The 25,108-nt window shown below is 32.4% G+C and overlaps 2 protein-coding genes across 2 annotated transcripts; one reads left to right on the top strand and one right to left on the bottom strand.

Annotated features, from left to right (window-relative positions):
* Positions 1-2,384: 2,384 nt before the first annotated feature.
* Positions 2,385-21,493, bottom strand: LOC111413404 (Hermansky-Pudlak syndrome 4 protein). Its single transcript, XM_023044360.2, has 8 exons — positions 21,376-21,493; positions 21,085-21,319; positions 20,797-21,030; positions 20,651-20,745; positions 20,377-20,587; positions 8,929-10,014; positions 8,633-8,868; positions 2,385-3,073 (listed from the first exon to the last, which is right to left on the bottom strand). Exons 1-8 carry the CDS (start codon positions 21,381-21,383, stop codon positions 2,905-2,907), a joined length of 2,274 nt encoding a protein of 757 aa, XP_022900128.2. The 5' UTR covers positions 21,384-21,493; the 3' UTR covers positions 2,385-2,904.
* A 257-nt stretch (positions 21,494-21,750) lies between these two features.
* On the top strand, positions 21,751-22,832 carry LOC111413380 (putative ankyrin repeat protein RBE_0347). Its single transcript, XM_023044335.2, has 6 exons — positions 21,751-21,818; positions 21,876-22,066; positions 22,129-22,221; positions 22,283-22,334; positions 22,395-22,664; positions 22,725-22,832. Exons 1-6 carry the CDS (start codon positions 21,782-21,784, stop codon positions 22,808-22,810), a joined length of 729 nt encoding a protein of 242 aa, XP_022900103.2. The 5' UTR covers positions 21,751-21,781; the 3' UTR covers positions 22,811-22,832.
* The last annotated feature ends 2,276 nt before the right edge of the window (positions 22,833-25,108 follow it).

Genomic DNA, 25,108 nt, shown 5'->3' with positions numbered 1-25,108 from the left:
TTTTTTGCTCATTTTCCTGCTTTTAGGGATCAGATTATTGATGGAGACTTCGATATATTTGCTATCACTGAAACTTGGATTTACACGGATGTAGACGTTTCGAGATATTCTGTCAACGGCAATCGATGCCTTTTTGCTAGTCGATTTCGCTTTCATAATCACTCCAACGCGGGTGGCGGTGGTGGAGTCGGTTTCTACATCAGGTCGACTCTGAAATTTGATGTTCGGAGGTTTAAACTTGTCAATGTTATTGGCGTTGTTTACCGGCCTCACAATGGCTTTGGCTTTCTCGCTCATTTCTGTCTTCCCTTGCTCCAACATCTGAAGAACTTGTCTGCATGGGTGATTTTAACATTAATGGCTTAGATATTAATGGCTGTTATGGCAGTCGGTACATTCCTACTATTAAACAGGTTAGCCTTCAACAAATTATCCTGAAACGGATGTTGTTGGGTATGAGAAAATTTGATTATCTGTACACATTAAATCAAAAACGTACGCGATCGGCTGTGTTTATAGGACTGATTTTGAAGGCCAATTGTTGGAAATGCGGTTCAGGTTTGATTATGTTTTCAGTTTGGGGGATATTAATATTGATGTTCTTGATACTAGCAACAATTATGTTGCAAGATTGTTGAATATGTTTCAAACACTTGATATAACTCAATTAATAGGTGAGCCTACCCGAATTACTGATAGTTCGATGAAGACTATTGATGTTATTGTGGTGTCTGATTCTTCTACAGTATTGGACTCTGGGGTTCTTCATCCTGAGATCTCTGATCATGAACTGGTTTTTTGTCGATTTTGCTGTGCAATGCTTAAACCATTTTCGTTTTGTTACACATACAGAGACCTATTCCTATTGTGTGCCTAGCATTTATAACAATATCCCACTTACTATAAAGCTGGAGAATGTGCGGTAGAATTCCTACTGCGGAGACAGTAGCAGGAAGCGGGCAATCATTAGGCATATCACGAATTTTATAAAACCTTCAAATCTTTGAATTGGCGTTGCAGGTGGGGTTGGTGCTGGGATGGGTTTTGGATGTAATTTCATTTAAGACTTTCAAGGGCTAATGAAAAACAGTTTGCGTTTTCGCTAATTAACTTGGCCCTCTTTAACTCCATTTATTATTTATTAGTATTATTATTAGTCTATATACTTTCCTTTGATCAATTGATTTTTTTTGTATTACCCTTCTTTTTGCAGTGTATAATATGGGGTTAATAAATATTATTATTATTATTAATTGTCACGCCCCAACCGCGAAAAAAAAGAAACTGGAAAAGGACACGTATTATGAGAATGCCAAAGGCATAAAATCAAAGTATATCTTCATATTCCCTTTGCAAATCTTGTAACAAGAGTGTAATGACAATGGCATAAGGTTCATAAGTTACAAAAAACCAAATACATACATAATGGTGGCAGACCGGTGACAGATTTTGTGAGAGGGCGGTGGTTGCAGCGAGAAGCCGAAGGTGTGAAGTGGGTGGAAGAGGGTTTGACTATATGTATTGTATATTTTTATGAATATTGGTATAAAATGCTAAACATTATTTTCTAAACATCTTCAATTAACCGTTAAGCCCGGTTAAGCTCAAAAACAATGGTAAATCCACTTAAAAAATTAGCAATTTGTAATGACCAAGGTAATGTACGATCTATAAAGAATCCAAATATTATCAAAGATTCCTTAAAATCTGTTAATCTCGACAGTTGCAAACATGAAATGATGATGCGACTTCCCAGATAAATTGTTAAGTGGCTGAAGATGAGTGTAGATCAACAACTGATTGGCATATAGATGGTAATTACAGTGAAGTTTAGAACTAATGTCATCAATAAAAATATTAAAGAACCCGCAACGTGAGATGACAATCAATTTCCGGATGGAAATGAAAATCTGAGAAAAAACCTTTAATACTGCAAAATTTGTTAATAAAATCAGTATGGGTCTCTTTAATTAATATAAATAATTTTTGAACACTTTAAAGTTCTTATCTTTTTATTTTTCATCAACAATTGGATGTAATTACTGAACCAAATACGCAATCATGTAATTATTAAAAGATTAATATCAATATTAATAATTGTTTTGTTAACAAAAAAAAAATAACAAACAAAACATTACATCACTTTTCAAGGATTTGCATTGAAATGGATAAAAAATAAAATTTTTGTTTGTACAAATCACAAAATATAATCGATCAGTTGTAACAAATGATACGATAAGTTATCATTGACGTATTTAATTTATATTTGTTAAATAAATTTCATCTAAAAGGTGTTGAGATAAATTCGATATCAAAATACGTGCAGAAAAATGTTTGTAATCATAGAAACGGAATTTATATTTATTATACAATAAAACGAAATATTGTAATGAGTTTGTAAACATTTATTTTAAATGAATGGAATGTTATATATCACACAGAGAGAACATTTTTTTCTATCGTGACGTTTACGTTAACATAAATATCACATACAAATTTTCGACGGACTAGATTCTAACAATTCCAAAATAAAAAACGGAAACAGAAAACTTTCTAATAAAACTCATAAACTATTTTTTCAACATCAACTCTAAACACAGTAAATAATAATATCTATTGAGTACGTTTTGAAATGTAACTACAATACCATACAGTTTTAAAGTACTTCTTCGACTAAAATATCAATCAATTTAAACAAAAATACAATAAATAACTAACGCACTATTTAACTTCTAAGTACTCGAATAGCAATATATTATTTTAACCCTTTAAACACATCTTCAATGTTTATGAAATTCTCGAAAAACTCCCGAGACGTCCAAATTATAATCTACCAAATAAATTTAATTCTTTAAAATTGTGAGTTAAAGGGCTAATATAAAAACAAAAACTTTTTTTGATGATTTAATGTAGTACAATGGCGTGATCCCTTTCTAATCTTCTTTTGGCTTTTAATGAAACAATACTCATTTGATCTGCCGGTGTTGGTAGACCTGCATTAGCCGATGTTGCTTGGTTATAATAAATTTCGGTGGATCCAGAATTATTTCCATAAACTATGTAAATATCCCCTCTAAAATCAAAATTTTTTAATATAACACCTTATTTTTATTTGAATGAATCCCATAATACCATATCTTTTATACGTATAAAAATAAGTATCATCAATATCACTTTCAATACGTCGCGATTTCGTGCGGTCTTGTAAATAACACGCTAAGATTGCTAGAAAAAGTACAACGGCAAAAACCAATTCTATTCCATGCACTAAATAGTACTTGTTATCTTTGGCGAGAGCTTGATTTAAAACTACATTCCTACCATGAGACTCGTAGTATTTCGTATAAACGAGTAACCAAGTAATATTATTAATAATTGCAAATATCAAACCCATTAATCCGGGAATAAGAAGAATATAAATGCTTAAGATTAAGCCAAATACCAACGGCATGCAAGATATTAAAATGGCCCCGTGAACTCCTACATTAATCACACTACCACGGGTATAACAATCTTGTAATATTATAATGTAAATTATGAGATTTATTAAAACAGTCACAATGAAAATGATTGCGAATATAATTGATAGTTTTAAAACATAATTTGTTAAACACATTTTTTTGGTCTTTAGTTGGAAAATAAAATTTTATAATAACGTGACATGTGACAAAATTATTACATTAAAAAATAACCTATGTATATTGATTTTGAGGTTTTAATTTTGGTTGAATTATTATACAGTCGATTCCGCTTAATTGGGACACATCGGGATCGACACATTTTATTCCAATTAAACGATTGTTCCAATAAAGGTACGCATAAATTAAAACAAAAACCAATTTTCTAAAATGTTTTAATAAAATGGGCAAAAAGTGTATTCTTGCATAAAATAACCTTGTAACTATACATTTTTTTGCTTACTTATTCGGGAATATGTTGAAAATCATCAACATCATCATTGCTTTCGTCGTCAACTGTTAAATACTTCAACAATAGCATCTACTGAAAACTTCATCTATTCTTGAAAAATTTGAATTGGAGCAGAATGTTCTCTTATCAATTCAAAGTTGTATGACGAAATTAAGTGGGTTTACGCATGCGAAACTCAGGAATTTAATATAAGAACACCTCACGGAGTTGAAAAAACAAGAAGCGCGGTTTACGCACCGCTTCCTAACATCTTTAAATCACCGGAATATCATTTATTTGTATGCTTTGATTTTTCACGTACATTGGATGGTTTTTTTGGTTTCGATCTATTAATAAAATTAGGAACTTCGCTTGATACAAAGAAACAAGTCATTGTTACAGATAATACAACAATTCCATTACCTATTAAACAATAATCCCATTACCTTATTCTCAACATCCCCCAACCGTACCTAGCTAAAATAAAGATGAGTACTTTACAACCGTTACCAAATGTAAAGAATTCCAACGCGTAGAATATCTATGTCAAGCTACAAGTACTATGAAATACTGCGACACCTTTCCATATCAATGTGTACTCATAAGAAAACATCTCGACTACAGGAAGAAAGTATACATCCCACCGAATCGGAATGCATACTGTTTCAAGGCAACTCAACAGGAGAAATTCCATTTAGCCGCTGTAAATTTGTCCACCATACCAGAAGAAAAATCACCTTGGCAACTGGAAAACATCCACATGAAGAATCTCTAATTGACAACAATGAATGATGCAAGAATCTTTGTAAGTTTAACATAAATGTAAACAAAATAAATAATATGAATCCGCAATCGCCACTAATGTACAGTCTAATCAAACTACATAAACCGGACAGATCAATTAGACCCATAATTAGTATATTAACACACCAACACAAAACATCGGAAAAGCTATTCACAACATAATTCAAAATAGTTTTAAATTCAAATCAAAATATTCAATAAAGAACTCCCAACAATTAATAAATGACATTAAAGATATCGAAATTAATAATAAAACCCAATTAATATTGTTTGACATAAAAAATCTATACTCGAATGTACCAATTACAGAAACACTCAGTATAACTAAGCATCTCCTCCTAAATAAATATTCAGAGCTAGAATTTCTTACAGAACATGACATCAAAAACATACAATTAATGTTGGAACAGATAATAACACAAAACTTTTTTACTTTTAACAATAAAACTTATAAAATGAACAATGGTCTGCCCATGGGATCTTCATTATCAGGGTTATTGGTCGACATATATGTAGATTCAATAGAAAAACAATTATTCAGAAAAGTATAATATGTTCACTAAAAACATCAAATACTATGGACGATACGTTGATGACATCTTAATAATACATGAAGGCCCAAAGTCAAACATTATAGCTATTTACAACATTTTAAACAACATTAGTGAATTAAAGTTTACAATTGAGAAAGAATCTAATAATGCTATTCATTTTCTAGACTTAGTTTTACTAAAAAACATCAACCTTAAGAAAATAGATTTTAATATATACCACAAACCAACCACAACCGATGTCATCATTCCGAAAAATTCTTACAACAACAAGAATCATAAAGAGGCAGTTTTCAGATATTTGATAGATGGAGCCATCATACACCTATGAATGACCAAAATTTCAACAATGAAATGAATTACATAATAAGCTGGGCCTCAATAATAGTTATAACGTTGCTTTTATACAAGAGGTTTACAACAAGGTTCAAAAACGTAATATAATGAAATACATATATCCCGCATATAAGAATGACGCATACTATCTAACAACAAATTATCACAATTCGTTCAACAAAATTGGAAAGATACTACAAAGATATGATATAAAATTAGTATACAGAAGCAACTTAAAACTATACAATATAATTATCAACTCCAAACAAAAGATCGAAGAAAAACAAAAGAGCGGTCTATACATAGTAAATTGTAGCGGTTGTGATAAAGTATACATACGCCAGACGGGACGTAACTTCAACATTAGAATCAAAGAACACATATCTAAAGAAACATCTTCTGTATTTAACACACGTCTGAGACAGGTCATAAGTTCAACACAGATTCAATAAGACTTATAAAACAGCTTCCAAAATCTAAAAAATTAGATCTATATGAAGAAATGGAAATATCTAAATATAATAATAATAACAAAGAATTATTAATGAACGAAGGTACGGATATAAATTCTTACCGTTTGTTTATGTCTTTTATAAGTGTAAATTCACCACCTAAACCTGTTGCCGAAAATCTTCCATCTTAGAATAATCCAAAAGTTGCACATACCAGTTCCTTTTCGACAGTTGTAGAAATGAGATATTTTGGGATCTTGTTCGATTTTTTAATTTTTAACGTGTAAGTTTATCGTAACAATTTTCTTGTAAATTTTAACAATGCTGAGAGAAATTCAAAAGTGGGAAATCTTAACATCCGAAATTATTATAACACGCAGCCACTATTAATTGACGGTAAATAATGTTCTCATGTTTTTGTAAATTTAAAAAAATTTTACTCATGTTTTGTAGTAACAACCTGATGACGGAAATTTTTTCCGAAACCGGTAGTTGAGAACCAATAAATTTCATTCTTCGGAATTTTAATTAATTTTTTATATATAACATTACTGACCGAAGTCAACAATGGCTAGCACCGAACTAATTGGCTAGCTAATTGACTACCTTTTCAGTCTAGGGAAAAAGGGCAAAAAGTCCAGGATAGCGAAAACTCAGTAACCCAAGTCCCGGAGAGAAGCTCTCGCAATCCTTGGCTCACTTTAAGACGGAAGGAGTTACCAAATGTAGCCTCCCCTTAACAACTGTAATGACCGAATATGAAGCGTCAGCAATTAATTGAATTGGTGTTCGAGTTACGCTTCCGTATTCATAAAGTCTTATGTAATAAATTGTAATTTTAAATAAAAGTTAAATAATTAAAACGTTAAAGCGTCAATTGCAAGTCGTCGAGTGCTAACTTGAGGATTTACCTCAACGCTAGCTTACGTTTGCTCGCCGAGTTCTTTTTCATAATTTCACATTTCTAGTGTTAGTGAAATCATTCACAACTCTGTAAAAGCTATTTCTCGAAGGCGTATTTCGATCAGCAACTTTTCTGCCACTTTCTCCATAAATAAAAATCATTTCGACTTTTTCTGCCGCACTTAGTTCAAACACTTTGCCTTAATGTAAAACGGTTCATAATTTGTTACCAAGCAGTTTTCATGCAAATTTAGTTTTACCTGTTACATTTTAAAACAATTCAACCAATTAAGTCTCTGAAAGCGATATTCTGAAAGTGCCGACATAAGCAGTTCCACGAACTCTTGTTTTTTATGCGTTATTCTATTATCAAACTGACAAAGGCGGAGAAATGTCGGAACCTTTTAGACTTCTTTCCAAAGGTATTTGTGACGAGCCAGGTCGCCCGATGTACCTCTTCTGGATTTTTTTGTTGAGCATTCTTAAATAGTATTCTAAGAATTACGAACTAAAGACAATGTATCGAAGCGGGTAGGAAAATGTTTAAAAATTCATAAATCTTATTTGTTCTTGCTAGATTATAAACGTTAGTTAATTGTTTCTGAAGAAGTTTCAATTTTTTTCAAAAGATGTTTTGCCGTTGTACTGGCAAAACCACACAGCAAATTTTTTTATCTTTGAATTACTTTAGTTTTATCCACAGATTCAGATTTTACAATAAAATATATAGGGTGCCATTTAAAAAATTGGTCATGACCTTCATATAATCTTGAAAATAAGGTCAAGGTCAAAAAATGTTATCGTTTATTTTTATGTAAAATGAACCGTTTTCGAGATAATCGCTTGTCTCACGTTAAATGGACCACATTAATTAGAATTTGTCCCTAATAAGCGGCTCTCCCGATTAACCGATGTCCCAATTAAACGGAATAGTCGGTATTACTAGTGCTAGTAGACGCAAACAATGCATTTTTAGATTTTTGACTATCTTGTTGATTATTTCTAAAATAGGGCAGTGGATCGTTTGCAACATCTTCTTTTTCTATTGGTAGCGACATTGATATTGATAATCGTCAAGTAAAGTTTATATCTACATCATATCTACACGTCAACACTGAGTCTAATCATTTCAATATCTTTACAACTTCTTGGAGAATCTCAATATCATGGTCAGTGAAATTCACCAACATGGATTCAAACACTGATCAAGTGGAAGTACCTAAAACGGACTTAAAAATAAAACAGGGGACAACAATAGATGGATAGGAGTGAAAGTACTGACAACCAGCAAGATAGCGTATACTAGAAGAAATGACAAAGATAAAAATGGATTAACCCCAAGTCCAGGAAATATAATTAACAAGCATGGTGACGAAAGTTTGAAAGGGCAACTAACGAAACTTTTTAATACTATTTGGAAAGTACTATTGTAGAGGAATGTGTTGTACCATCGACCATTTTAATTCTACAGCTAATATTTCAAAATTTATTATTTATTAATCAAATATCTTGGTTTAGCATACTCATGAGCTAGATAACTTATTCAATATACTTGAAAGTTACAATAAAATCTCCGAAAATTCGGCATTTCTTTGCATACAAAAGAACGCTCTTGTTAAATGTTAACATAATTTTAAAAACGTTTAATTAAAATAAACAATAAGTTTATGTACTTACCTTATAGTTACTTCAGTCAGATTTCTTTTCCCAAGAAAATCTCTATGTATATTAGAAACAGTGCTTAATTCATAAGAATCCCAAGCTCCAATTTTTTGTACGGTATCCCAACCCCGTTTTAAACACAAGTAACTATAAGGATCATTTGCGTCAATTTGAGATCCACCGGGGTGGGCCTCCAAACATTGCCGAATTTGTTTATCAAGTTTTCCCAAAGAATCCGTACAAGTTTCATACTAAAAACATAAGATTACTTATTATTAAAGTTTGTATTAATTTTTTAAAGTTAAAAATACCATTTGATTTATTAAATTTAAAGAAATCGGCGAATCTTGGTCCAAAAATAAGCAAACAACCATATCTTGTTGTCCACAAATAAACAACGTAACCGGTTTTAAATCATCATCGTTTTCAATAATGTCTGTCGTATTATTATTAAAAAATGAAAAGCTTCTTTTTAAGGTTGATTTCTGATTAGCTTTTTGAATATTTTCGGATTTTTCTTTTTCTTCCATTTCTAAAATACTTAATTTCGACATTAAAGGTGTTAATATACTATTAGGTCTTAATGTATTCGCAATTTGCGTCTCCGGCTTTAACGGTAAAGTTAAAGACTTTCTTAATTCAATGTTATCGTTACGATTAACTATTTTAATTGGTTGTTTACTTTCTTCAAAACATGATGAGTCAAAGTCTTGAAACGATTTCCAAACATCGTCGGAATTATTGAGATCAGAATTTTTACTTTCTATATTATTATTATTGTATAAATTTCCATTACAAATTAAATCGTTATGTAAATATTCCGAAATTGGTAAACCTTTAAATGAAAATACTGGGAATGTTGGATCCGTTATCGTTTTTCTTAAACGTTTTAAATTTTTATTTTCATCATCGTCACAAGTTGTTGTTAAATCATTACAACTAGAAAATTTTTTAAAACCGATGAAATCTTCTTTTTCTTCTTCTTGAATTAATTCGTTATCGGATATTGCTGATAATAAAGAATTGAGAGAATCATCTATTTTTTCTTCGGGTTTTGAATTCTTTTCTAATTTATTAGTGTTAACGCATATTGACATTAAATTTTGATGAAGAACTTTGTTTAATTCGCTTAAAGGTGTTGAACAAATACTTGTATTTCCTTGAAACGGTGTTGTTACTAACGATTTGATTTCCGGTTGTTTTATATCGGTTGTTTTCATTTTTAAATTTAAAAATTTTGGTCGATTTTGTACAGATTTAGATGTAGATTTTTGTGGAATTGTTTTGTTAAATACTTCTTCTGATCCTTCCTCGGGAACTGTTGTAAAAATTAATGATTGATCCCGTTTCATTTTTGTTAAAACTGGTTCTTTTATTGGATTTGCTTTAAAATTATTCTATAATCAAAGAAATAAGATTTATAATGTATTAATAAGTCCATCAAGAATTTATAAATTCATTATCATGACCTTTGCACTTAAAACCCAAGTATTTTCAACGTTCTGTTTAGTTTTAATTGAAACCAAACCATAACAGATAAGAATCATGAATGAAAAGTTGTTCAAAACATTGAGTAGACGAGTTTATTCCGTATCAAGTACAACATTTAAAATTATTTACACTTAATTTATACGAAAAAATGTTGTGGCAGTTCTTGTTTTTAACTATTATAAATTTAAATTTATTGATTAAGCCGAGTTATAGTGAGGTGGTCATTTTAAACGCGAATAACTTTACGCGACACATTAATAATGTATCAACTTTTGTACATTACACGGAACCATGGTGTAAACATTCGCAGAAATTGACTTCTGTATGGGAAAAATTAGCAGATGAATTTTCCTCGGAAAATGTAAGTTTGGCTGTGATAGACTGCAACGAAGAGGAACGATTATGCAAAGAAATAACTCACACCCCAACTTTAATATTTTACAAGAAGAATATTTATTACGATGGGATTAAATACAAAGGATCCAAGAAAATTGAGAAATTGAAAAAATTTATTGAAACACAGATAGAAAATTAAAAGAAGAACGAAATCTTTATGATGAAATTGTAAACAGAAAGATTAAAATAAGTTAATTATATTCTTTTCTTTTATTAACCTTTCAAAGCATGCACACAGACTATCAGTCAACGCAATTTATAATTTTGCACTAGCGCCAGCTTTTGTTGGCTTGTTGTTTCAAAAGATAATATTTAAATGACACAAACATTTAATATTGCTGACAGGCAATAATAATAATACTAATAAATATTAGTATTTGTGAAATGTTGTATATACAAAACAGGTAAATTAAATCTCGTGCGTCCAAAGACGAACGGCTAAACCCGAAACAGTCTAGTTCTAGGTCAAGTGTTATTTCCAGTTTCAGTTGTTATTCAGCGTCAGATTGTTGTATATTTTTATTGAACTAAAACTACACCTAGTGCTAGAAGTAGAAACATTCCAGTTCCGTGCATCTCTTAAGACAGCGTTAGTTCTAGTGTTAGTGTTAGTTCTAGTTCTCTAGGCATCAAGAACAGTAAGGAAGTATGTTGAGTAACGCAAAGGATATAAGGGATTTGCAAGTTAACACAGGTTGAGGGAGGGTGGCCACCTTTAATGCACTACTAGTCGCAAGAGAAAGAGGACCCATATTTGAGAGAGGATATTTAGGGGAAGGATGGTATTAGAGTAGGAAGCGGTAAGTGTGTGACTGTTTTGTTGAATGTGTGTGCCGAAAAGGGTATACAACGCTTATACGTATACCCTTTTCGGCGTGAGTGAGCATGACTGCGGGATTGGATTGTGTTGGACTAGAATGCGTGTATGCGAGTCCGTCAGAAGATCTCCAAAGAACGCTGCATAGGGTTTCCAAAGGTTTTAGACAAGCGTCGTGGACGATCATGTCAGGAGATTTTAACGCACGACGTCCAGCGTAAGGAGATTAGATGACGAATAGCAGGGGGAAATTATGAAGTGGGTGGTACTTAACCAAGACGGAAATGAGTCCACATTTTATTCAGAGAATGGATCAAGCTGGATTGACATCACGGCGGTAAAAACTTTTATTTCAATGTGCTGGATGACCCGACGTTAAGTATGGTAGGGAGGAGAGCATGGAAACGGGAATGGGTATGTATGATTATACAAGAGTAGATTGAAAATTTTTTAATGGGGTATTACAGGTATATATGAGGAGATTAGGTTTCCAGGCAGATGTTAGAGGAGAGGAGAAAATACAAAGCTGGAGTGAAGGGATAAGCTGTGTATGCGAGGAAGTGTTAAAGAAATGGCGCAGGAGCTATAGGAGAAAAAAAGGCAGTTAAAGCGTGTGAGGAGACAATATTAAAATAGGAGGGCTATGGAACAGAGTGTGGTTAGGATGAAACAGCACTATGTAGAGGCGAGGCTACAGTATAAACGGAAAATTATTAAGGCGAAAAGACAGTGAATAGAGCGGTTGGGTGAGAGATAAAGAATGGCAACAAGTGTGGAGAGTGAGTGGAATGAGGAGAAAGAAAGTGATTCTGGCAAGTGGAGATGGGGCTTTAAGAACACATTAGGGAGGAGACATTAAAAGATTCATTTCAGAAGCATTTTCCAAAGGATAAGAGTGAGGATGATACAGAGGTACAAGGGCGGATTAGCGGCAATGTCAAATGATAGATAGAGAGATATAGGAATGATAGAGGTAGGATGGTGGAAAAAGTTAGGAAAAAGCAGTTGGATGAGATTATTAAGGAGTTGGATTATTATTATTATTATCGGGGATGGCTGAAAGGAAGACACCTGGATGCAATGGAATAAAGGCGATTGAGGTGAAGATTACGAGGGAAGTATAGAAAGAGGAGTAAGAAAGAAAGGAGGAAGGTGATTGATGGATGTTTGAGAAAAGGGTGGTTTTCGGATGAAATAGTTTTGAATGGTATGGTTGCCGAAATCGAATGGTGGGGTCAGACCGATATGCCTGGCTTCCGCTGCCGAGTAAGTTTTGGACTGAGTGGTAACTGAAAGATTTCTAACATATATGGAAAGAAAGAGTAGGTTGGATGAGGGTCAGTTCGGGTTTAAGAAAGGGAGGGGTACGGTTCAGGCTTTGGAAAACGCATTCAGCGCGGTAAAGAAAATGATAAAATGGAGTGTCCCGGGCTTAGGGCCGGTATTGTGAATGAGTGCAATGAATGAGTGATTTGCGAGAGTGAGGGATGCGCTGGATCTGCTATAATAATAACAATAATTTTATTGAATAAGCATCAAAATGTACAATATTCTCGTCAAATAAGAGTTGTAATAATGACAATAAAGAAAACAGGTATTCATTAGTTTGTTCATTGCTGCAATACATTCATCTATGGAGTAGAATTCCTTTTCTAAGAGCAGACTCTTGACCTGTCTCTTAAAACTATTCATATTCAATGTTTTGAAATGGGGTGATAATTCATTGTATAACTTTATAGATATATAGTAAAAAATTTTTTGTGATTTTGTTATTCTGTGATATGGAAGTTTGATGTTATCCCCTTGTCTGGTGCAGTAGGGGTAACAGTATGTAAGACTCTGCAATTATGGTTAGTAAATACCTATTTTTGTGTATATAGTCTAGACACGTAAGTATATATAAAGATGGTAATGTCGGTGTTTTTAGAGTTGTAAAATGACCTCTACAATTACTGTGATGTTGTTTTAGACTACTAGCGTTCTTATCGCTTGCTTTTGTTATTTGAAAACTTTTTTTAGGTTGCTAATATCTTTTTAAGCTCCGACAAACTCAAAGTTTCCGTAAACACCACGCCAAGAAACATAGTCGTTTGATTTGAAACGTGATTATTGGTTTTCGTATAAAATGTGAGTAACTTGGTTTTCTGCCTTTAACACTGTTGTACTAGTTTTTTCCTCAATTCTTTCAATATCATTTTCCACGTTTATGAAGGAAGTATCGTCCGCATAAAGACAGAGTGAATCCGATGCTACAAAATTCGGCAGATCGTTTAAGTAGATCAAAAAAGAGAATCGGTCCAAGAACTGAAACTTGCGGAACTCCTGTTTCGACTCTCTTCCAGTCCGATATTTCACGTTTCCAGTGACTTTGTTGTTGTCGCTTATCCAGATATGAAACTAACAGGTTAAAGGCCTTATCTCTTAATCTGTATTTGCTCAATTTCTTAGTAAGAATGTCATGAGTTACAAGGTTAGAAGCCTTATGATCTTATGATAACTTGTAATACATTAAGTAGTGCCGTGTTTGTGGATTTACCTGGTTGATAACCGTGTTGGTAAGTCGTTAATAAGCTTTCATAAGTCAAATATTTAAGTAAGCTCTTCTTTATAACAATTTCCAAAATTTTTGACATTATTAGGACAAAGATTGGACGGTGGTTATTCAGGTCGTTGGGCTCTCCAGATTGGTATTATTCACCCGTATTTTAGATCTTCTGGAAAATTTTCTTCTTTTATATATTTATTGAAAACGTCTGTTAAAAGTTTACAAACAAAAGTTATTACTTCTATTAAGAGTTTTGTTGATAATCCATATAGAATCCATTGTAGTCGGTTTTTTCAGGTCTTTTAGTATTTGTAGCAGTTCTTCTTCCTTTAAGTACGTAATCTGATCAAGGGTTGTATTTATTTGTTTCTGTTTCGATAGTAGAAATGAATTTGTGGTAGGCGAATTGTTGCTAGAGTCTAATTGTCTGCTGTTTACGAATGAGTCATTCAAAACGTGTATATATATATATATATATATATATATATATATATATAATATGAAGTTATGATACTTCAAAATTTCGAAAAGTTAACGTGCCATAGTGAAGTGACCAAACGATCTAGACAGCCGTTCTCGGCACCAAAACATACTCCATCATTTTGCTTAAGCATGTTCTGAATCCTAAATTGATATCTCAAAAATGATGGAGTGTTCTCTGATTTTTTGAACAAATGTCTGCTGGAGCAGATTTTTCTAGAAAATTTGGAATAACTCGAGAAGGGCTGAATCAAATTGCAAAAAGTAAAGTTATCCATAAGCGTTGAAAACAGATAATACTTGTAACTCGCTCCAAGGGCTTTATTAGCACGTATAAAAAAATACGTAAACCTTATTTTTGGCCATACTATCGCTGTACCAAATTGCAACAAAAGCGATTAGGGACAGTCCCCACACTTCCCTTGCAAGTTAAAGGGCTTTTGCGATTTATTTTCACCTTTACCGCATTCTTTTTTTACAAGCTTCCAAGCGGCTGCGACCTTAATTGAAAATTTTGAATAAATCTACTATTTGCTTCCTTTTTAGCCACATCTACTTCTATGCTATACTTATTTTTCAAATTATTGTACGTATCGTTTAGTCGGAGGTCTTGAGTTACTGATATTATTGTGTTCAAAGCGTCTAAATGGTTTTTCATTTTTTTAATCTTTCTGTTTCACATTTTTTGCAATGTGTTAAGAATATCGACAAAAATGAAAGAAAGCATGGAAGATACGTAAGGAGTAGGGCTCGGATTTTATGCAAAATGCATCTTCTTTATTTTCTGGAATATTTTTTTCAAAATTGGTTTCTGGGCGAATTTCATAAAAATAAGGCAGACGGTACAATAAAAAATTGCATATTTTGCATATTTTTACAATTTTTTTGATTGTTGCATAAATTGGCCTTTTACTGCATATTTTCGCATATTTTGTCATTTTACTAGATTTGTTTCTTGTTGCTTAATAAAATAAATATAATGAGTGCGTGATTTTTAAATATGCGAACATACCTTTTTGTTTGCAACGATTTACAGAAACATGCGGGGAATCCCTAGCGCTGTTGAGTTTAAGTTTAAGGAAATCCCCAACCATAGTTACTGTGGCTGTGTTCAGTGTGAGTGAACATTAATCTACCAATCTATAACAACAATGCCTAAAGTGATATCGTGTCTTGTGTCCCAGTGAATAAAAAGTTATCCCGAACTAAATTTAAATAATGAGGAATTATTTTGTAAAACTTGTGCCAAAGTTGTAAGTATTTTTTTTAATTATGTCGTAGCGTTTTAGCCAAAGATTTAAGTTAAAAATTAGAGTTTTCAGAGGAGTTGCCAATGGTTTGTTCCGAAATTGTATTTCTCATAGACTTTTACACTAGGAGTTAAAAAAAAATGGAAAACTGTTAAATTAAAACTAAATAAAACTGTATTCAATTTGATGTCCCATCTTCTTGGAATATGCTTTTACATATGTATCTAGACAATCGACAATGAAAAATACGAATCTGTTTTATAGTCGCAGAATTAAATTTTCATCTGTTAGAGTATCTATGGCTAACATTTTAATTATTCTTTTTTAAGATAACGTGTGAGAGGAAGAAAATAAATAGAACAACATGTAAAAAGTGCAAAACATATACAAAAATGTGATAGAAATACATTGATAACAACTATAAGAAATGTATATATTTGCATATTTCCACATATTTTTGCATATTTTTTGCATATTTTGAATAAAAAGCTTGCATATTTATGCGCATATTTCCTATAATTTGACTGCATAAAAATCCGAGCTCTAGTAAGGAGTGGGCCGAGGAATGTGTGAATAGTGCGGTATGCGAAAGGGGTGTTTTTTGGAGCTAAGAAAGTGAGGGCAGCGGTGTTTAGGACCGGCGCCGGTAATATCAAAACGATGCGTGCATTGAAGTATTTGGGAATAGTGTTAGATTCGGCGTTACTTTTCATGGAGCATGTAAGGTACGCGAGATGGAAGATAGCAGGAATAATGAGAAGGATTGCTGTGATCGCAGGTAGTGAGTGAGGTGTGAGTAGAAGGATGAAGAGTGGTGTTACTTCTTGTTGAGGGAGGTGATGCCGACTATAATGTATGGATTATGGAGCGGAAGCGTGGGGTGTAAGTTCAGTGGCTAGATAATAATTAAAGGGATGAATACTGTGCCCTTCCTGTTGTGGGCGACGGGGACCTACCGGATAACGCCTACTGACGCAGTGTCCGTCTTGAGAGACGCATGGCTAAACCCCAATGTTTCTATACCTTTTCAAGCTCAAATTGGCACTAATCAGAATCAAAATGACAATAATCAAAATTAAAATGGCATTAGTCAATATCAAATTGACAATAATCAGAATCAAAATGGCATTAGTCAATATCATATTGGCATTAATCAACAAATTTAGCACTAATCAAAAGCAAATTGGCATTAAACAAAATCAAAATGACATTAGTCCATATCATATTGGCACCAAACAGTATCAAGATGGCATGAAAAATAAATGTATAAATCGGTGTCAAACAATTGTTAACTTATCGGTTATTGTCAAGTTTATGGTAATTTATTGCGAGATTTCAACTATTATATTCACACGAGATGCCTTATTTAAAGAAAAATGCTGCTGCAAATCTGAGGACACAGATTTGCGCTTTGTATAATGCCAATGGTGACTGGCGTAATCTTGCAAACGTACTACAGGTGCCAAAAAGAATCGCGTATCGATGGATTAACAACCAAGAACAACCGGAAAAGCAGCGAGGAGGTAAACGTAGAGCTAAAATAACTGATGAGCACCGTCAATTCATGGAACGTTCAGTCGAAGAAAATCCTAAAATTACTCTTAAAGGACTGAGTGAAAAAATCCGTGAAGATTTTGCACTCAATGTCTCCAACGAATGCGTTCGACAGCATCTCAATGGATTGATGTTTACTTTGAAGACTGCTCGTAGAGAACCAGAGAACGCGAATAGTATTCAAACGAAAACAAGCAGGAGTATTTATGTAGAAAATTTATTGGATCTTCAAGCACAAAATATACCTGGACATATACATGGACGAGACAAACTTTAATTTGTTCATATCGCGGACTCAGGGTCGTTCAAAAAAAGGGACTCGCTGCACAACAGTGTCTGCAGGTTGCAGAGGGTCGAATATTCACCTAATAGGATGCATTGGAAACATGGGGCTAATTCATTCCGAACTACGTCGGGGCTCTTTCAAGAAGCCGGAAGCAAATGAATTTGTGAGGCAATGCCTAAGAAGAGCGCAAGGCCTTTACCAAACTGGAGTTGCATTAGTTATTGATAATGCTCCATGCCACTCTACTATTGAAGAGGTTTTTGCAGAAAACGAATTTGAACACCATACACTTTTACGACTAAGTCCGTACAGCCCTATGTTTAATCCTATTGAACAAGCGTGGTCTGCATTAAAAGCAGATATGGCTGTACAGCTAAATAACATCTTGACTGGTGCTGACCGGGATCATCTGACTCAAACAGAATATCGAATGCAGAAATTAGAGAACACCGTTCATAATAATATGGACAAGATTACTGTTGCCAATTGCGCAATGTTTATTGCCCACATCCAACGATTTATCCCTTCTGCATTGAATATGCAAGATATAAATTTTTAAGAGTGTTATTTAAAACATAACGTTACCTACTTTCTTAAGTAATATAATTGTTATCTACTGTGTTTGTAAGTCAATAAAATGTTTTTGTCCATTTCATTTTATTTAATGCTGATATATAATTTTATTTCCATGTCAATTTAAAATTCATAAGTGCCAATATGATATGGACTAATGTCATTTTGATTTTGTTTAATGCCCATTTGCTTTTGATTAGTGCTAAATTTGTTGATTAATGCCAATATGATATTGTTTATTGCCAATTTGATATTGACTAATGCCATTTTAATTTTGATTATTGTCAATTTGATTTTGACTAATGCCAATTTGAAATTGACATTGCCAATATGATTTTGACCAATGTCATTTCTATAGTTCTAGGTATAGTATTAATTTTAGTGTTAAGTTAATTCTAGTTTTAGATGTTATTCAGCGCCAAATTGTTGTATATTTTGAACACTACAAATTCGTTTCTGAAGCAGGTTATAGTGCTAGTGTTAGTTCAGTACAATACATTAATTATAATAAAAATAGTAATAACTGTGTAGATTATTATTACTATACAGGGTGTCCCGCAACGATTGTACAAAACTGCATCAGCGTATTCTATGATCGAAAATAAACAAAAAAAGCCTAATAAACATAGGTCCGAAAATGGACCATTTTCGAGATATTCAAAGATTTAGTTTCATAAGTTGATATTGTTAACATCATGAATTTAAATTTGTATTTATAATAATTAAGTCGTTACTATGATTACGATAAGTTGTCTAATCAAAAAAAAATAATAATACTTCACGAAATTATTATTTTACTATTTAATTTAATACAACTATTAAGTATGGCTCCTATTAATTACTCCAAGGAAGAGATGGCGGATATGGTGTATTGTTACGGACTAGCTGATGGAAATGCGTCGTTAGCAGCTCGTCATTAGGCGCAAAGGTTCCCGAACAGACGATTGCCTAATAGTCACACCTTTAGCAGACTATTTCTCAGATTAAAAGAAACGGGAAGCGTAACCCACAGCCATTCCACGAAGAGACATTACACAAGGCCGGTGGAATTAGAAGAAGCAGTTTTGAGAAAAGTCGATGAAAATGCGTCAACCAGCATTAGAAGAATTTCTGCACAAGAAAACATTAACAAAACAACCGTTCACCGCATTTTAAGGGAGCAGTTGCTTTATCCTTATCATTACAACACCGTTCAAGCTCTAACAGAAAATGATGGCGAAAAAAGAGAGACTTTTTGTAGGTGGGCCATACAGGAAGAGATAGTAAACGTCGACTTTCCCATAAACATTGTATTTACGGATGAAGCAACATTTACTCAAAGCGGAATTTTTAATATTCATAATGCGCACGTTTGGAGCGATGAAAATCCCCATGCAATACTAGAAACTCATCATCAGTGGCGATTCAGTGTTAATGTATGGGCTGAAGTTATAGGTGATCAGTTATTAGGTCCATTTTTTCTTCCAAAGAGATTGACAGCCGATGCCTACATACATTTTTTACAAAATGACCTTACAGAGGCATTTGATGAATTACCTCAACAAATTCTAGAAGATTGCTACTTTATGCACGATGGAGCACCAGCACATTATGCACGCGCTACTGGAGCATACTTAAATAACAGATTTGGCAATAAGTGGATTGGCCGAGGAGGTCCTGTCCCGTGGCCACCTCGTTCACCAGATTTAAATCCGTTAGATATTTGGTTTTGGGGACAAATTGTTTATTCTGAAGACGTTCAAAATATGCAGGATTTGAAGAATAAAATTAGTAACGCATTTGACACAGTAAAACAAATTCCTGGTATCTTTGAACGCATTAGAAGTTCATTTAGAAAACGTATCCGTTTGTGTTTAGAAGTAAATGGTGCGCATATTGAACATTTATTATGACATGAATCTTTTCCAATTTGTTAAATATTCGTTGTTTTTATGCTGGTTGAACGATTTTCTTCGACAATCTTTGTTACTTGTTTTGTTAAATTATTAATGAACTGTATTAATTAACTTAATATTATCTTATTATTTATTAAACTTTATCTTAACCATCGTAACCATGGTAATCATATAATTACTGCATCTAAATCGTTAGAATTAATGATGTTTACAATAGGTCAGCTTATGAAACTAAAACTTTGAATATCTCGAAATTGGTCCATTTTCGGACCTATGTTTATTAGACTTTTCTTGTCTGTTTTCGATCAGAGAATACGCTGATGCAGTATTGTACAATCGTTGCGGGACACCCTGTATAAGCGCGTTTAGTAGAAAATTAATAACTTCAGGAATTAATTTTAAATCAATTTAAACATGAATTATTTTGATGTTAAATTTCTTTATGCCCAAAATTAATCTAATAAATACTTACATTAACAAAATATTGTTTTGCTGCTCGTAATGTCCCACCTTCCTTCTTTAACCGTTCATATTCTTCGTTTTTGATATAAACCTGTAATAACTTAGTACCAATAGGTAAATCAAAATTAGTTTTTATAACTTCTGCAGTCGATTTGAGATGATATGGGTTGGTAAGTACCAACCATTTCGCACTTGCTGTACTTAGTTGTGTAGCTACAATCCTGAAAATTTCTCGTTTTTACAATAAACCATATATTTAAACAATAAAAATCATATTCTTTTACTTGTTGTGATATAAAAGTACTCCACCTAAAACGGTTTCAATTCTTTGACATGATCGTAATACTTGAACGGATTCTAAATACACACAACTAGCGCTCTAAAAAGATTATTAAAAAGGAAATTTTTAAATGAATCTTTTTTTGCTTACCTTTGGCAATTGAAGGGAAATAATATTATGGAAAATATTCCCACCATGACCATAAATTAATAAATTTATGTAGGCTTCCAATACGCAATACAACTTTGTCATAAATCCTTCGGTATTTTGGCACATATTAAACATTAAATCGAAATCTTTATGATAAAATTTTAAAAGGGAACTTAATAAATTTGCACGATATTCCAAGATCCAATCGTTAATATTTCTATCTGTTCCCACAACCTTTTAACAATAAAATTAAGACACCTCTTCATTAAAATCAAAATTTTTAATTACCATAAGATATCTTGAAAAATCTGATATAAAAAACTTTCCAGTTTGTAATGATATAATCCTCGGACTAGAAAATATTGACTTTAAGCAATGTGCAGTTCCGATGACTTGTCCGCACAGTGCCGTTCTTTGTTGTTCAGGTACCCAATTCGGATGGAAATACACGATACCATCAAAACCGTCGTTTTCGGCATCTTCAACAGCTTTGGTATCGTACACAAATACAATCATCATTTCCCTTTAAAACAATATTGCAAAATTAGATTTTCTTCTACCTTAGTTCATATTGTATACTTTGCCATTTTTATTATAGTTTTGTTCTTAATTTAATTAAAAATTTTATTCATAAAGATACAAATCAATGTTTTTCTTAGTTTTCACTTTTGACAGATTTGGCATTTAATATAACCTCAAAACTGTTGAAGGGCTTTAATAGTGTTAAAAATAATAAATTAGAGCGACATCTATCGCTAAATAGATTTACTAATATTCATGTTAAGAAGTCTGTTTTATTTACTTAATAAAAATACTAAAATTATCAATTTCATTTAATTTATAAAATTTTAATCAATTATTTTCAAATAATTTTGTGCTTTTTATATTTAATTAATTTAATTGTCGATATATCGATAATGTAGAACTCGCTTTTTAGTTATCTTATCTGTCATTTTGACGTTTTTAAAAATTTTAACTTTAAAAGATGTGTGCAAACGAATTAGAAATGGCAAATACGAACTGTAACCGCTATTTAACACAAGAAAAAAGTTTATATTTATACTTTATATGTTTTTTAGCTAAACCATCTCCGTTTTTCTTCAATTTTATCCCGTTCTTAACTTTAGAAGATGAAAGTAACAAACCTTTATCAATTTGTTATGTGATTTTTATAATCGGTTCTTTGGCATATCTTATATTTTTAATTCTCAAAAAAACAGTTTTAGTGACTACTCAAGATATATGCAATGAGTTATTTGCTGCTATAGATGTAAGTAATTGATTTAAATATGTTTTTGTTATAACCTAAAAGTGATTGTCTTTCAATTTTAGAAAAAGGATACCATTAAATGTGTTAATATTATCAAGAAATATCCACAGTTAATTAATATGTTTTGTGGAAATAGTCGATATACACCGTTTTTGGTAAATATAATTTCAAATATTGTATTATATTTTCCAAAAAAATAATTAATAAATCTTTTAGAGAGCTTGTTTAAACGCTCACACTCAATTAGTAAAATATATGATAAGGGAAGGTAAGATTTTTTAATAATTAATTTAAATTAAAAATAATGTAATGAAAATATTTTATTTAGGAGCTAATGTTAATTTAAAATCGTTAAACGGTGAAAATGGCATATATTTAACCGCTTATTATCATGTAAAATACCAAGACGTTATGGATGCCACTTGTTTACATGCTTTGTTTTATGCTGGGGTGAATATTAATCAGCCAAATGCGAAAGGGTGGACCGCTTTACATTTAGCGTCGTTTTTTGGACATCATCGTCTGGTTAGGTGGCTTTTAAACAAAGGAGCCGATCCAAATGTTTTGCCAAGTCCTTACCTTTTAGCTAGAGAACAAGGTTTTTTATTAAAAAAATTTGTAATGTAATTTTTTTAATAATCACAAAACTTCATTTCAGGTCATCTTTTAACAACGTCTGTTTTTCGTGCCGTATTGCCAGTAACTAATAGTAATAATAATAATAATCATCATCAACATAATTAATAAATATAGTTAATAATATTATGCAAAGATAAATTATTGCAGTAACATGTAATTATTTCAATTAAGATATAAATTAATGTAGTAATTCCTTTTAAAATTTATATTTTTTGGGGTGGTATATAACACTAAAATGCACTTATATCTGTAGTTATAAATGCAAGAGATACCCTGGATTTTGATTTGTTATTGGTGCACTTCTTCTTTCGTTTTAAAGTTCTTGTATTTGCAATTGGTGAGTGTAAATATTTGCGCGAGTATTTATTTAATACCATTCGTGTTAATCACCTTATGGGAGGATTTAGAGTATAACGATTATGAATTGGAGAACTTTTGTAATGTTCCAAAACAAATGTGTATATCAATATACATATAATAATATTTATATAGTTATTAATAATTACATGGTTACAATTTAAAGTTAAGGTTGGCTGTGGTGCCGCCACATTAATTCAAATTGAAACAAAAGGCATAATCAATCAATTATCACTATTGAACTAGCATTTACTTATTGTTTTATTTTGGGATGTACAGGGTGTCACAAAATCACAGGACTTTTCGAAGTCTCAAGGCAATTACCCGATGTTGCTCACTCGCCAGCGCTTAACACGGGGAATCCCACATTTCGGCCATCCTGTGCTTCATCCGCCTCGAATAGATTACTTGAACACCAGGGTTCCATATGGTCAGCACTGCTGGATGTTATTTATAACCGATTCAACTGTTTAATTGTTGTTGTTATAATAAATCGTACTATTTGCACACACATATCGACGTCGAAACAACTTGTATTTTTTTTAAGGTTTTTTTGCCCATATTCATCAGCTTTATAATTAAAACAAATAACTTTCTCTTTTTGTACTTCTAATGTTTTAATTTTATTTATGCTCTACCGGTTTTGGTCGCAGCCAAAATTTCAGGAGCGTCTACAATCAACCCATATACAATTATTAACAAAATAAAATACAAAATGAAAGTGTGATATTAAAAGAACATGGGTTAACCTAATCTAAAAATAACTTACCTCAATTTCTTTGAGATTTCGAATAAAAACATTACATGAAATAGGTATACAATAAATAAATACTTCGATTTTTCTATTTTTTAACAAATGGTCACCAAAAAAATGACAAAATGACAAACAACTTGATTAATTTTTCCCTCCGTTCTGTTCTTAGGGTTCTTTATTCGAGAAAAACGTGTTTTTAGAAATTTCGTTAAACATGGGTTAAGGTGTTGCCCCCCTTTCTGTTGCGAACCTGAATTAACCCAATATTTAGGCTCCTCGTTCGAGAGGGATAATTTATATTTTAGTTAGGGTTTTGTATAGCGGCTTTAGTTCTTTATGCAACTGATCGTTCAAGCAATTAAGATTTGGATATTTAAAGTTATGTTTGTCAATTTCGTACTGTCTAAAAGTTCCAATTGAAACCCTTTTCTATGAGAGTGTAACAGTTTTATGCAATCGTCTTCTTTAAACTCGTGATTATTTTCTTTTAGGTATCGTCCTTATTGTCTTTAGTGAGATGTTCTTTGACTCTTTTTTCTAAGGCTCTTACTGTTTCGCCTGTGTAATATGCATTGCAGGTGGAACATTGAAAACTTCTCTAAAATCTCTCGTCCGCAGGTTGCTGGATTTGTACCAATCATAGAACAACATCGTCCATGCAACGTCCATGAGTTGCAAATCATGGGTTATATTCTTTGGAAAGCAATATAATGTGATATTTATCAGCAGCACTTGCGATGTTTGCATCCCGATGAGAACACTTTATTAAATATTAGCACCATATCTTCGGCTACCTTATATCTTATATTATACTCTTTTTGCATATCTCCTTACTAGTTCTCATTAATATTATAGATTTTTTCAGGTTTTGCCGTGTGTTATCAGATTCCTAGTAATTCAAACTACTGTAGTGGAGTACCGATATCTGAAGTTTTTACATCCTATGCACAGATTCACGGCTGATATTTTACATTTTTGAGACTTCACTTGGAATTCTCCCGTACGCGCTTTACCATGGAAGTCACGGCAATCTTTGACACTGGTCCCCCGATAACAACAGATTCTACATTGTATGCCTCCACGGGAATCTCCGGTGATTTTCCGCTCTCTTTCTGAGTCACCTAGCTCAGCCTCAAAATCATGACATGGTCTATATCGGTCACCATTAACCGAAAACGCACAAAACAATCCTTTTGATTTTAGGAGGAGTCTTTAGTAACAATGCAAGCAAAATTTCACATCCACAAGAAAAACGAATGAGTTTGGAAAGTTATGCTCCCAGACTTTTGTGA

The sequence above is a fragment of the Onthophagus taurus genome, chromosome 2, assembly GCF_036711975.1.
Source record: "Onthophagus taurus isolate NC chromosome 2, IU_Otau_3.0, whole genome shotgun sequence".
NCBI classification, from domain to species: Eukaryota; Metazoa; Arthropoda; class Insecta; order Coleoptera; family Scarabaeidae; genus Onthophagus; species Onthophagus taurus.
This window is presented reverse-complemented; position numbering and strand designations above follow the sequence as displayed.

Bases quoted from the DNA above. Each gene is read 5' to 3' on its own strand.
- LOC111413404 (XM_023044360.2), bottom strand. The intron at 21,031-21,084 runs GTAATTAAAAAT...TATTGTTAAAAG, and splicing joins ATTTTTCAAGATATCTTATG to GTTGTGGGAACAGATAGAAA. The intron at 3,074-8,632 runs GTAAGTACATAA...TTTTGATTTTAG, and splicing joins CTGACTGAAGTAACTATAAG to AGGGGATATTTACATAGTTT.
- LOC111413380 (XM_023044335.2), top strand. From the start codon at position 21,782: ATGTGTGCAAACGAATTAGAAATGGCAAATACGAACT. The intron at 22,067-22,128 runs GTAAGTAATTGA...TTTCAATTTTAG, and splicing joins AGTTATTTGCTGCTATAGAT to AAAAAGGATACCATTAAATG. The intron at 22,665-22,724 runs GTTTTTTATTAA...ACTTCATTTCAG, and splicing joins CCTTTTAGCTAGAGAACAAG to GTCATCTTTTAACAACGTCT.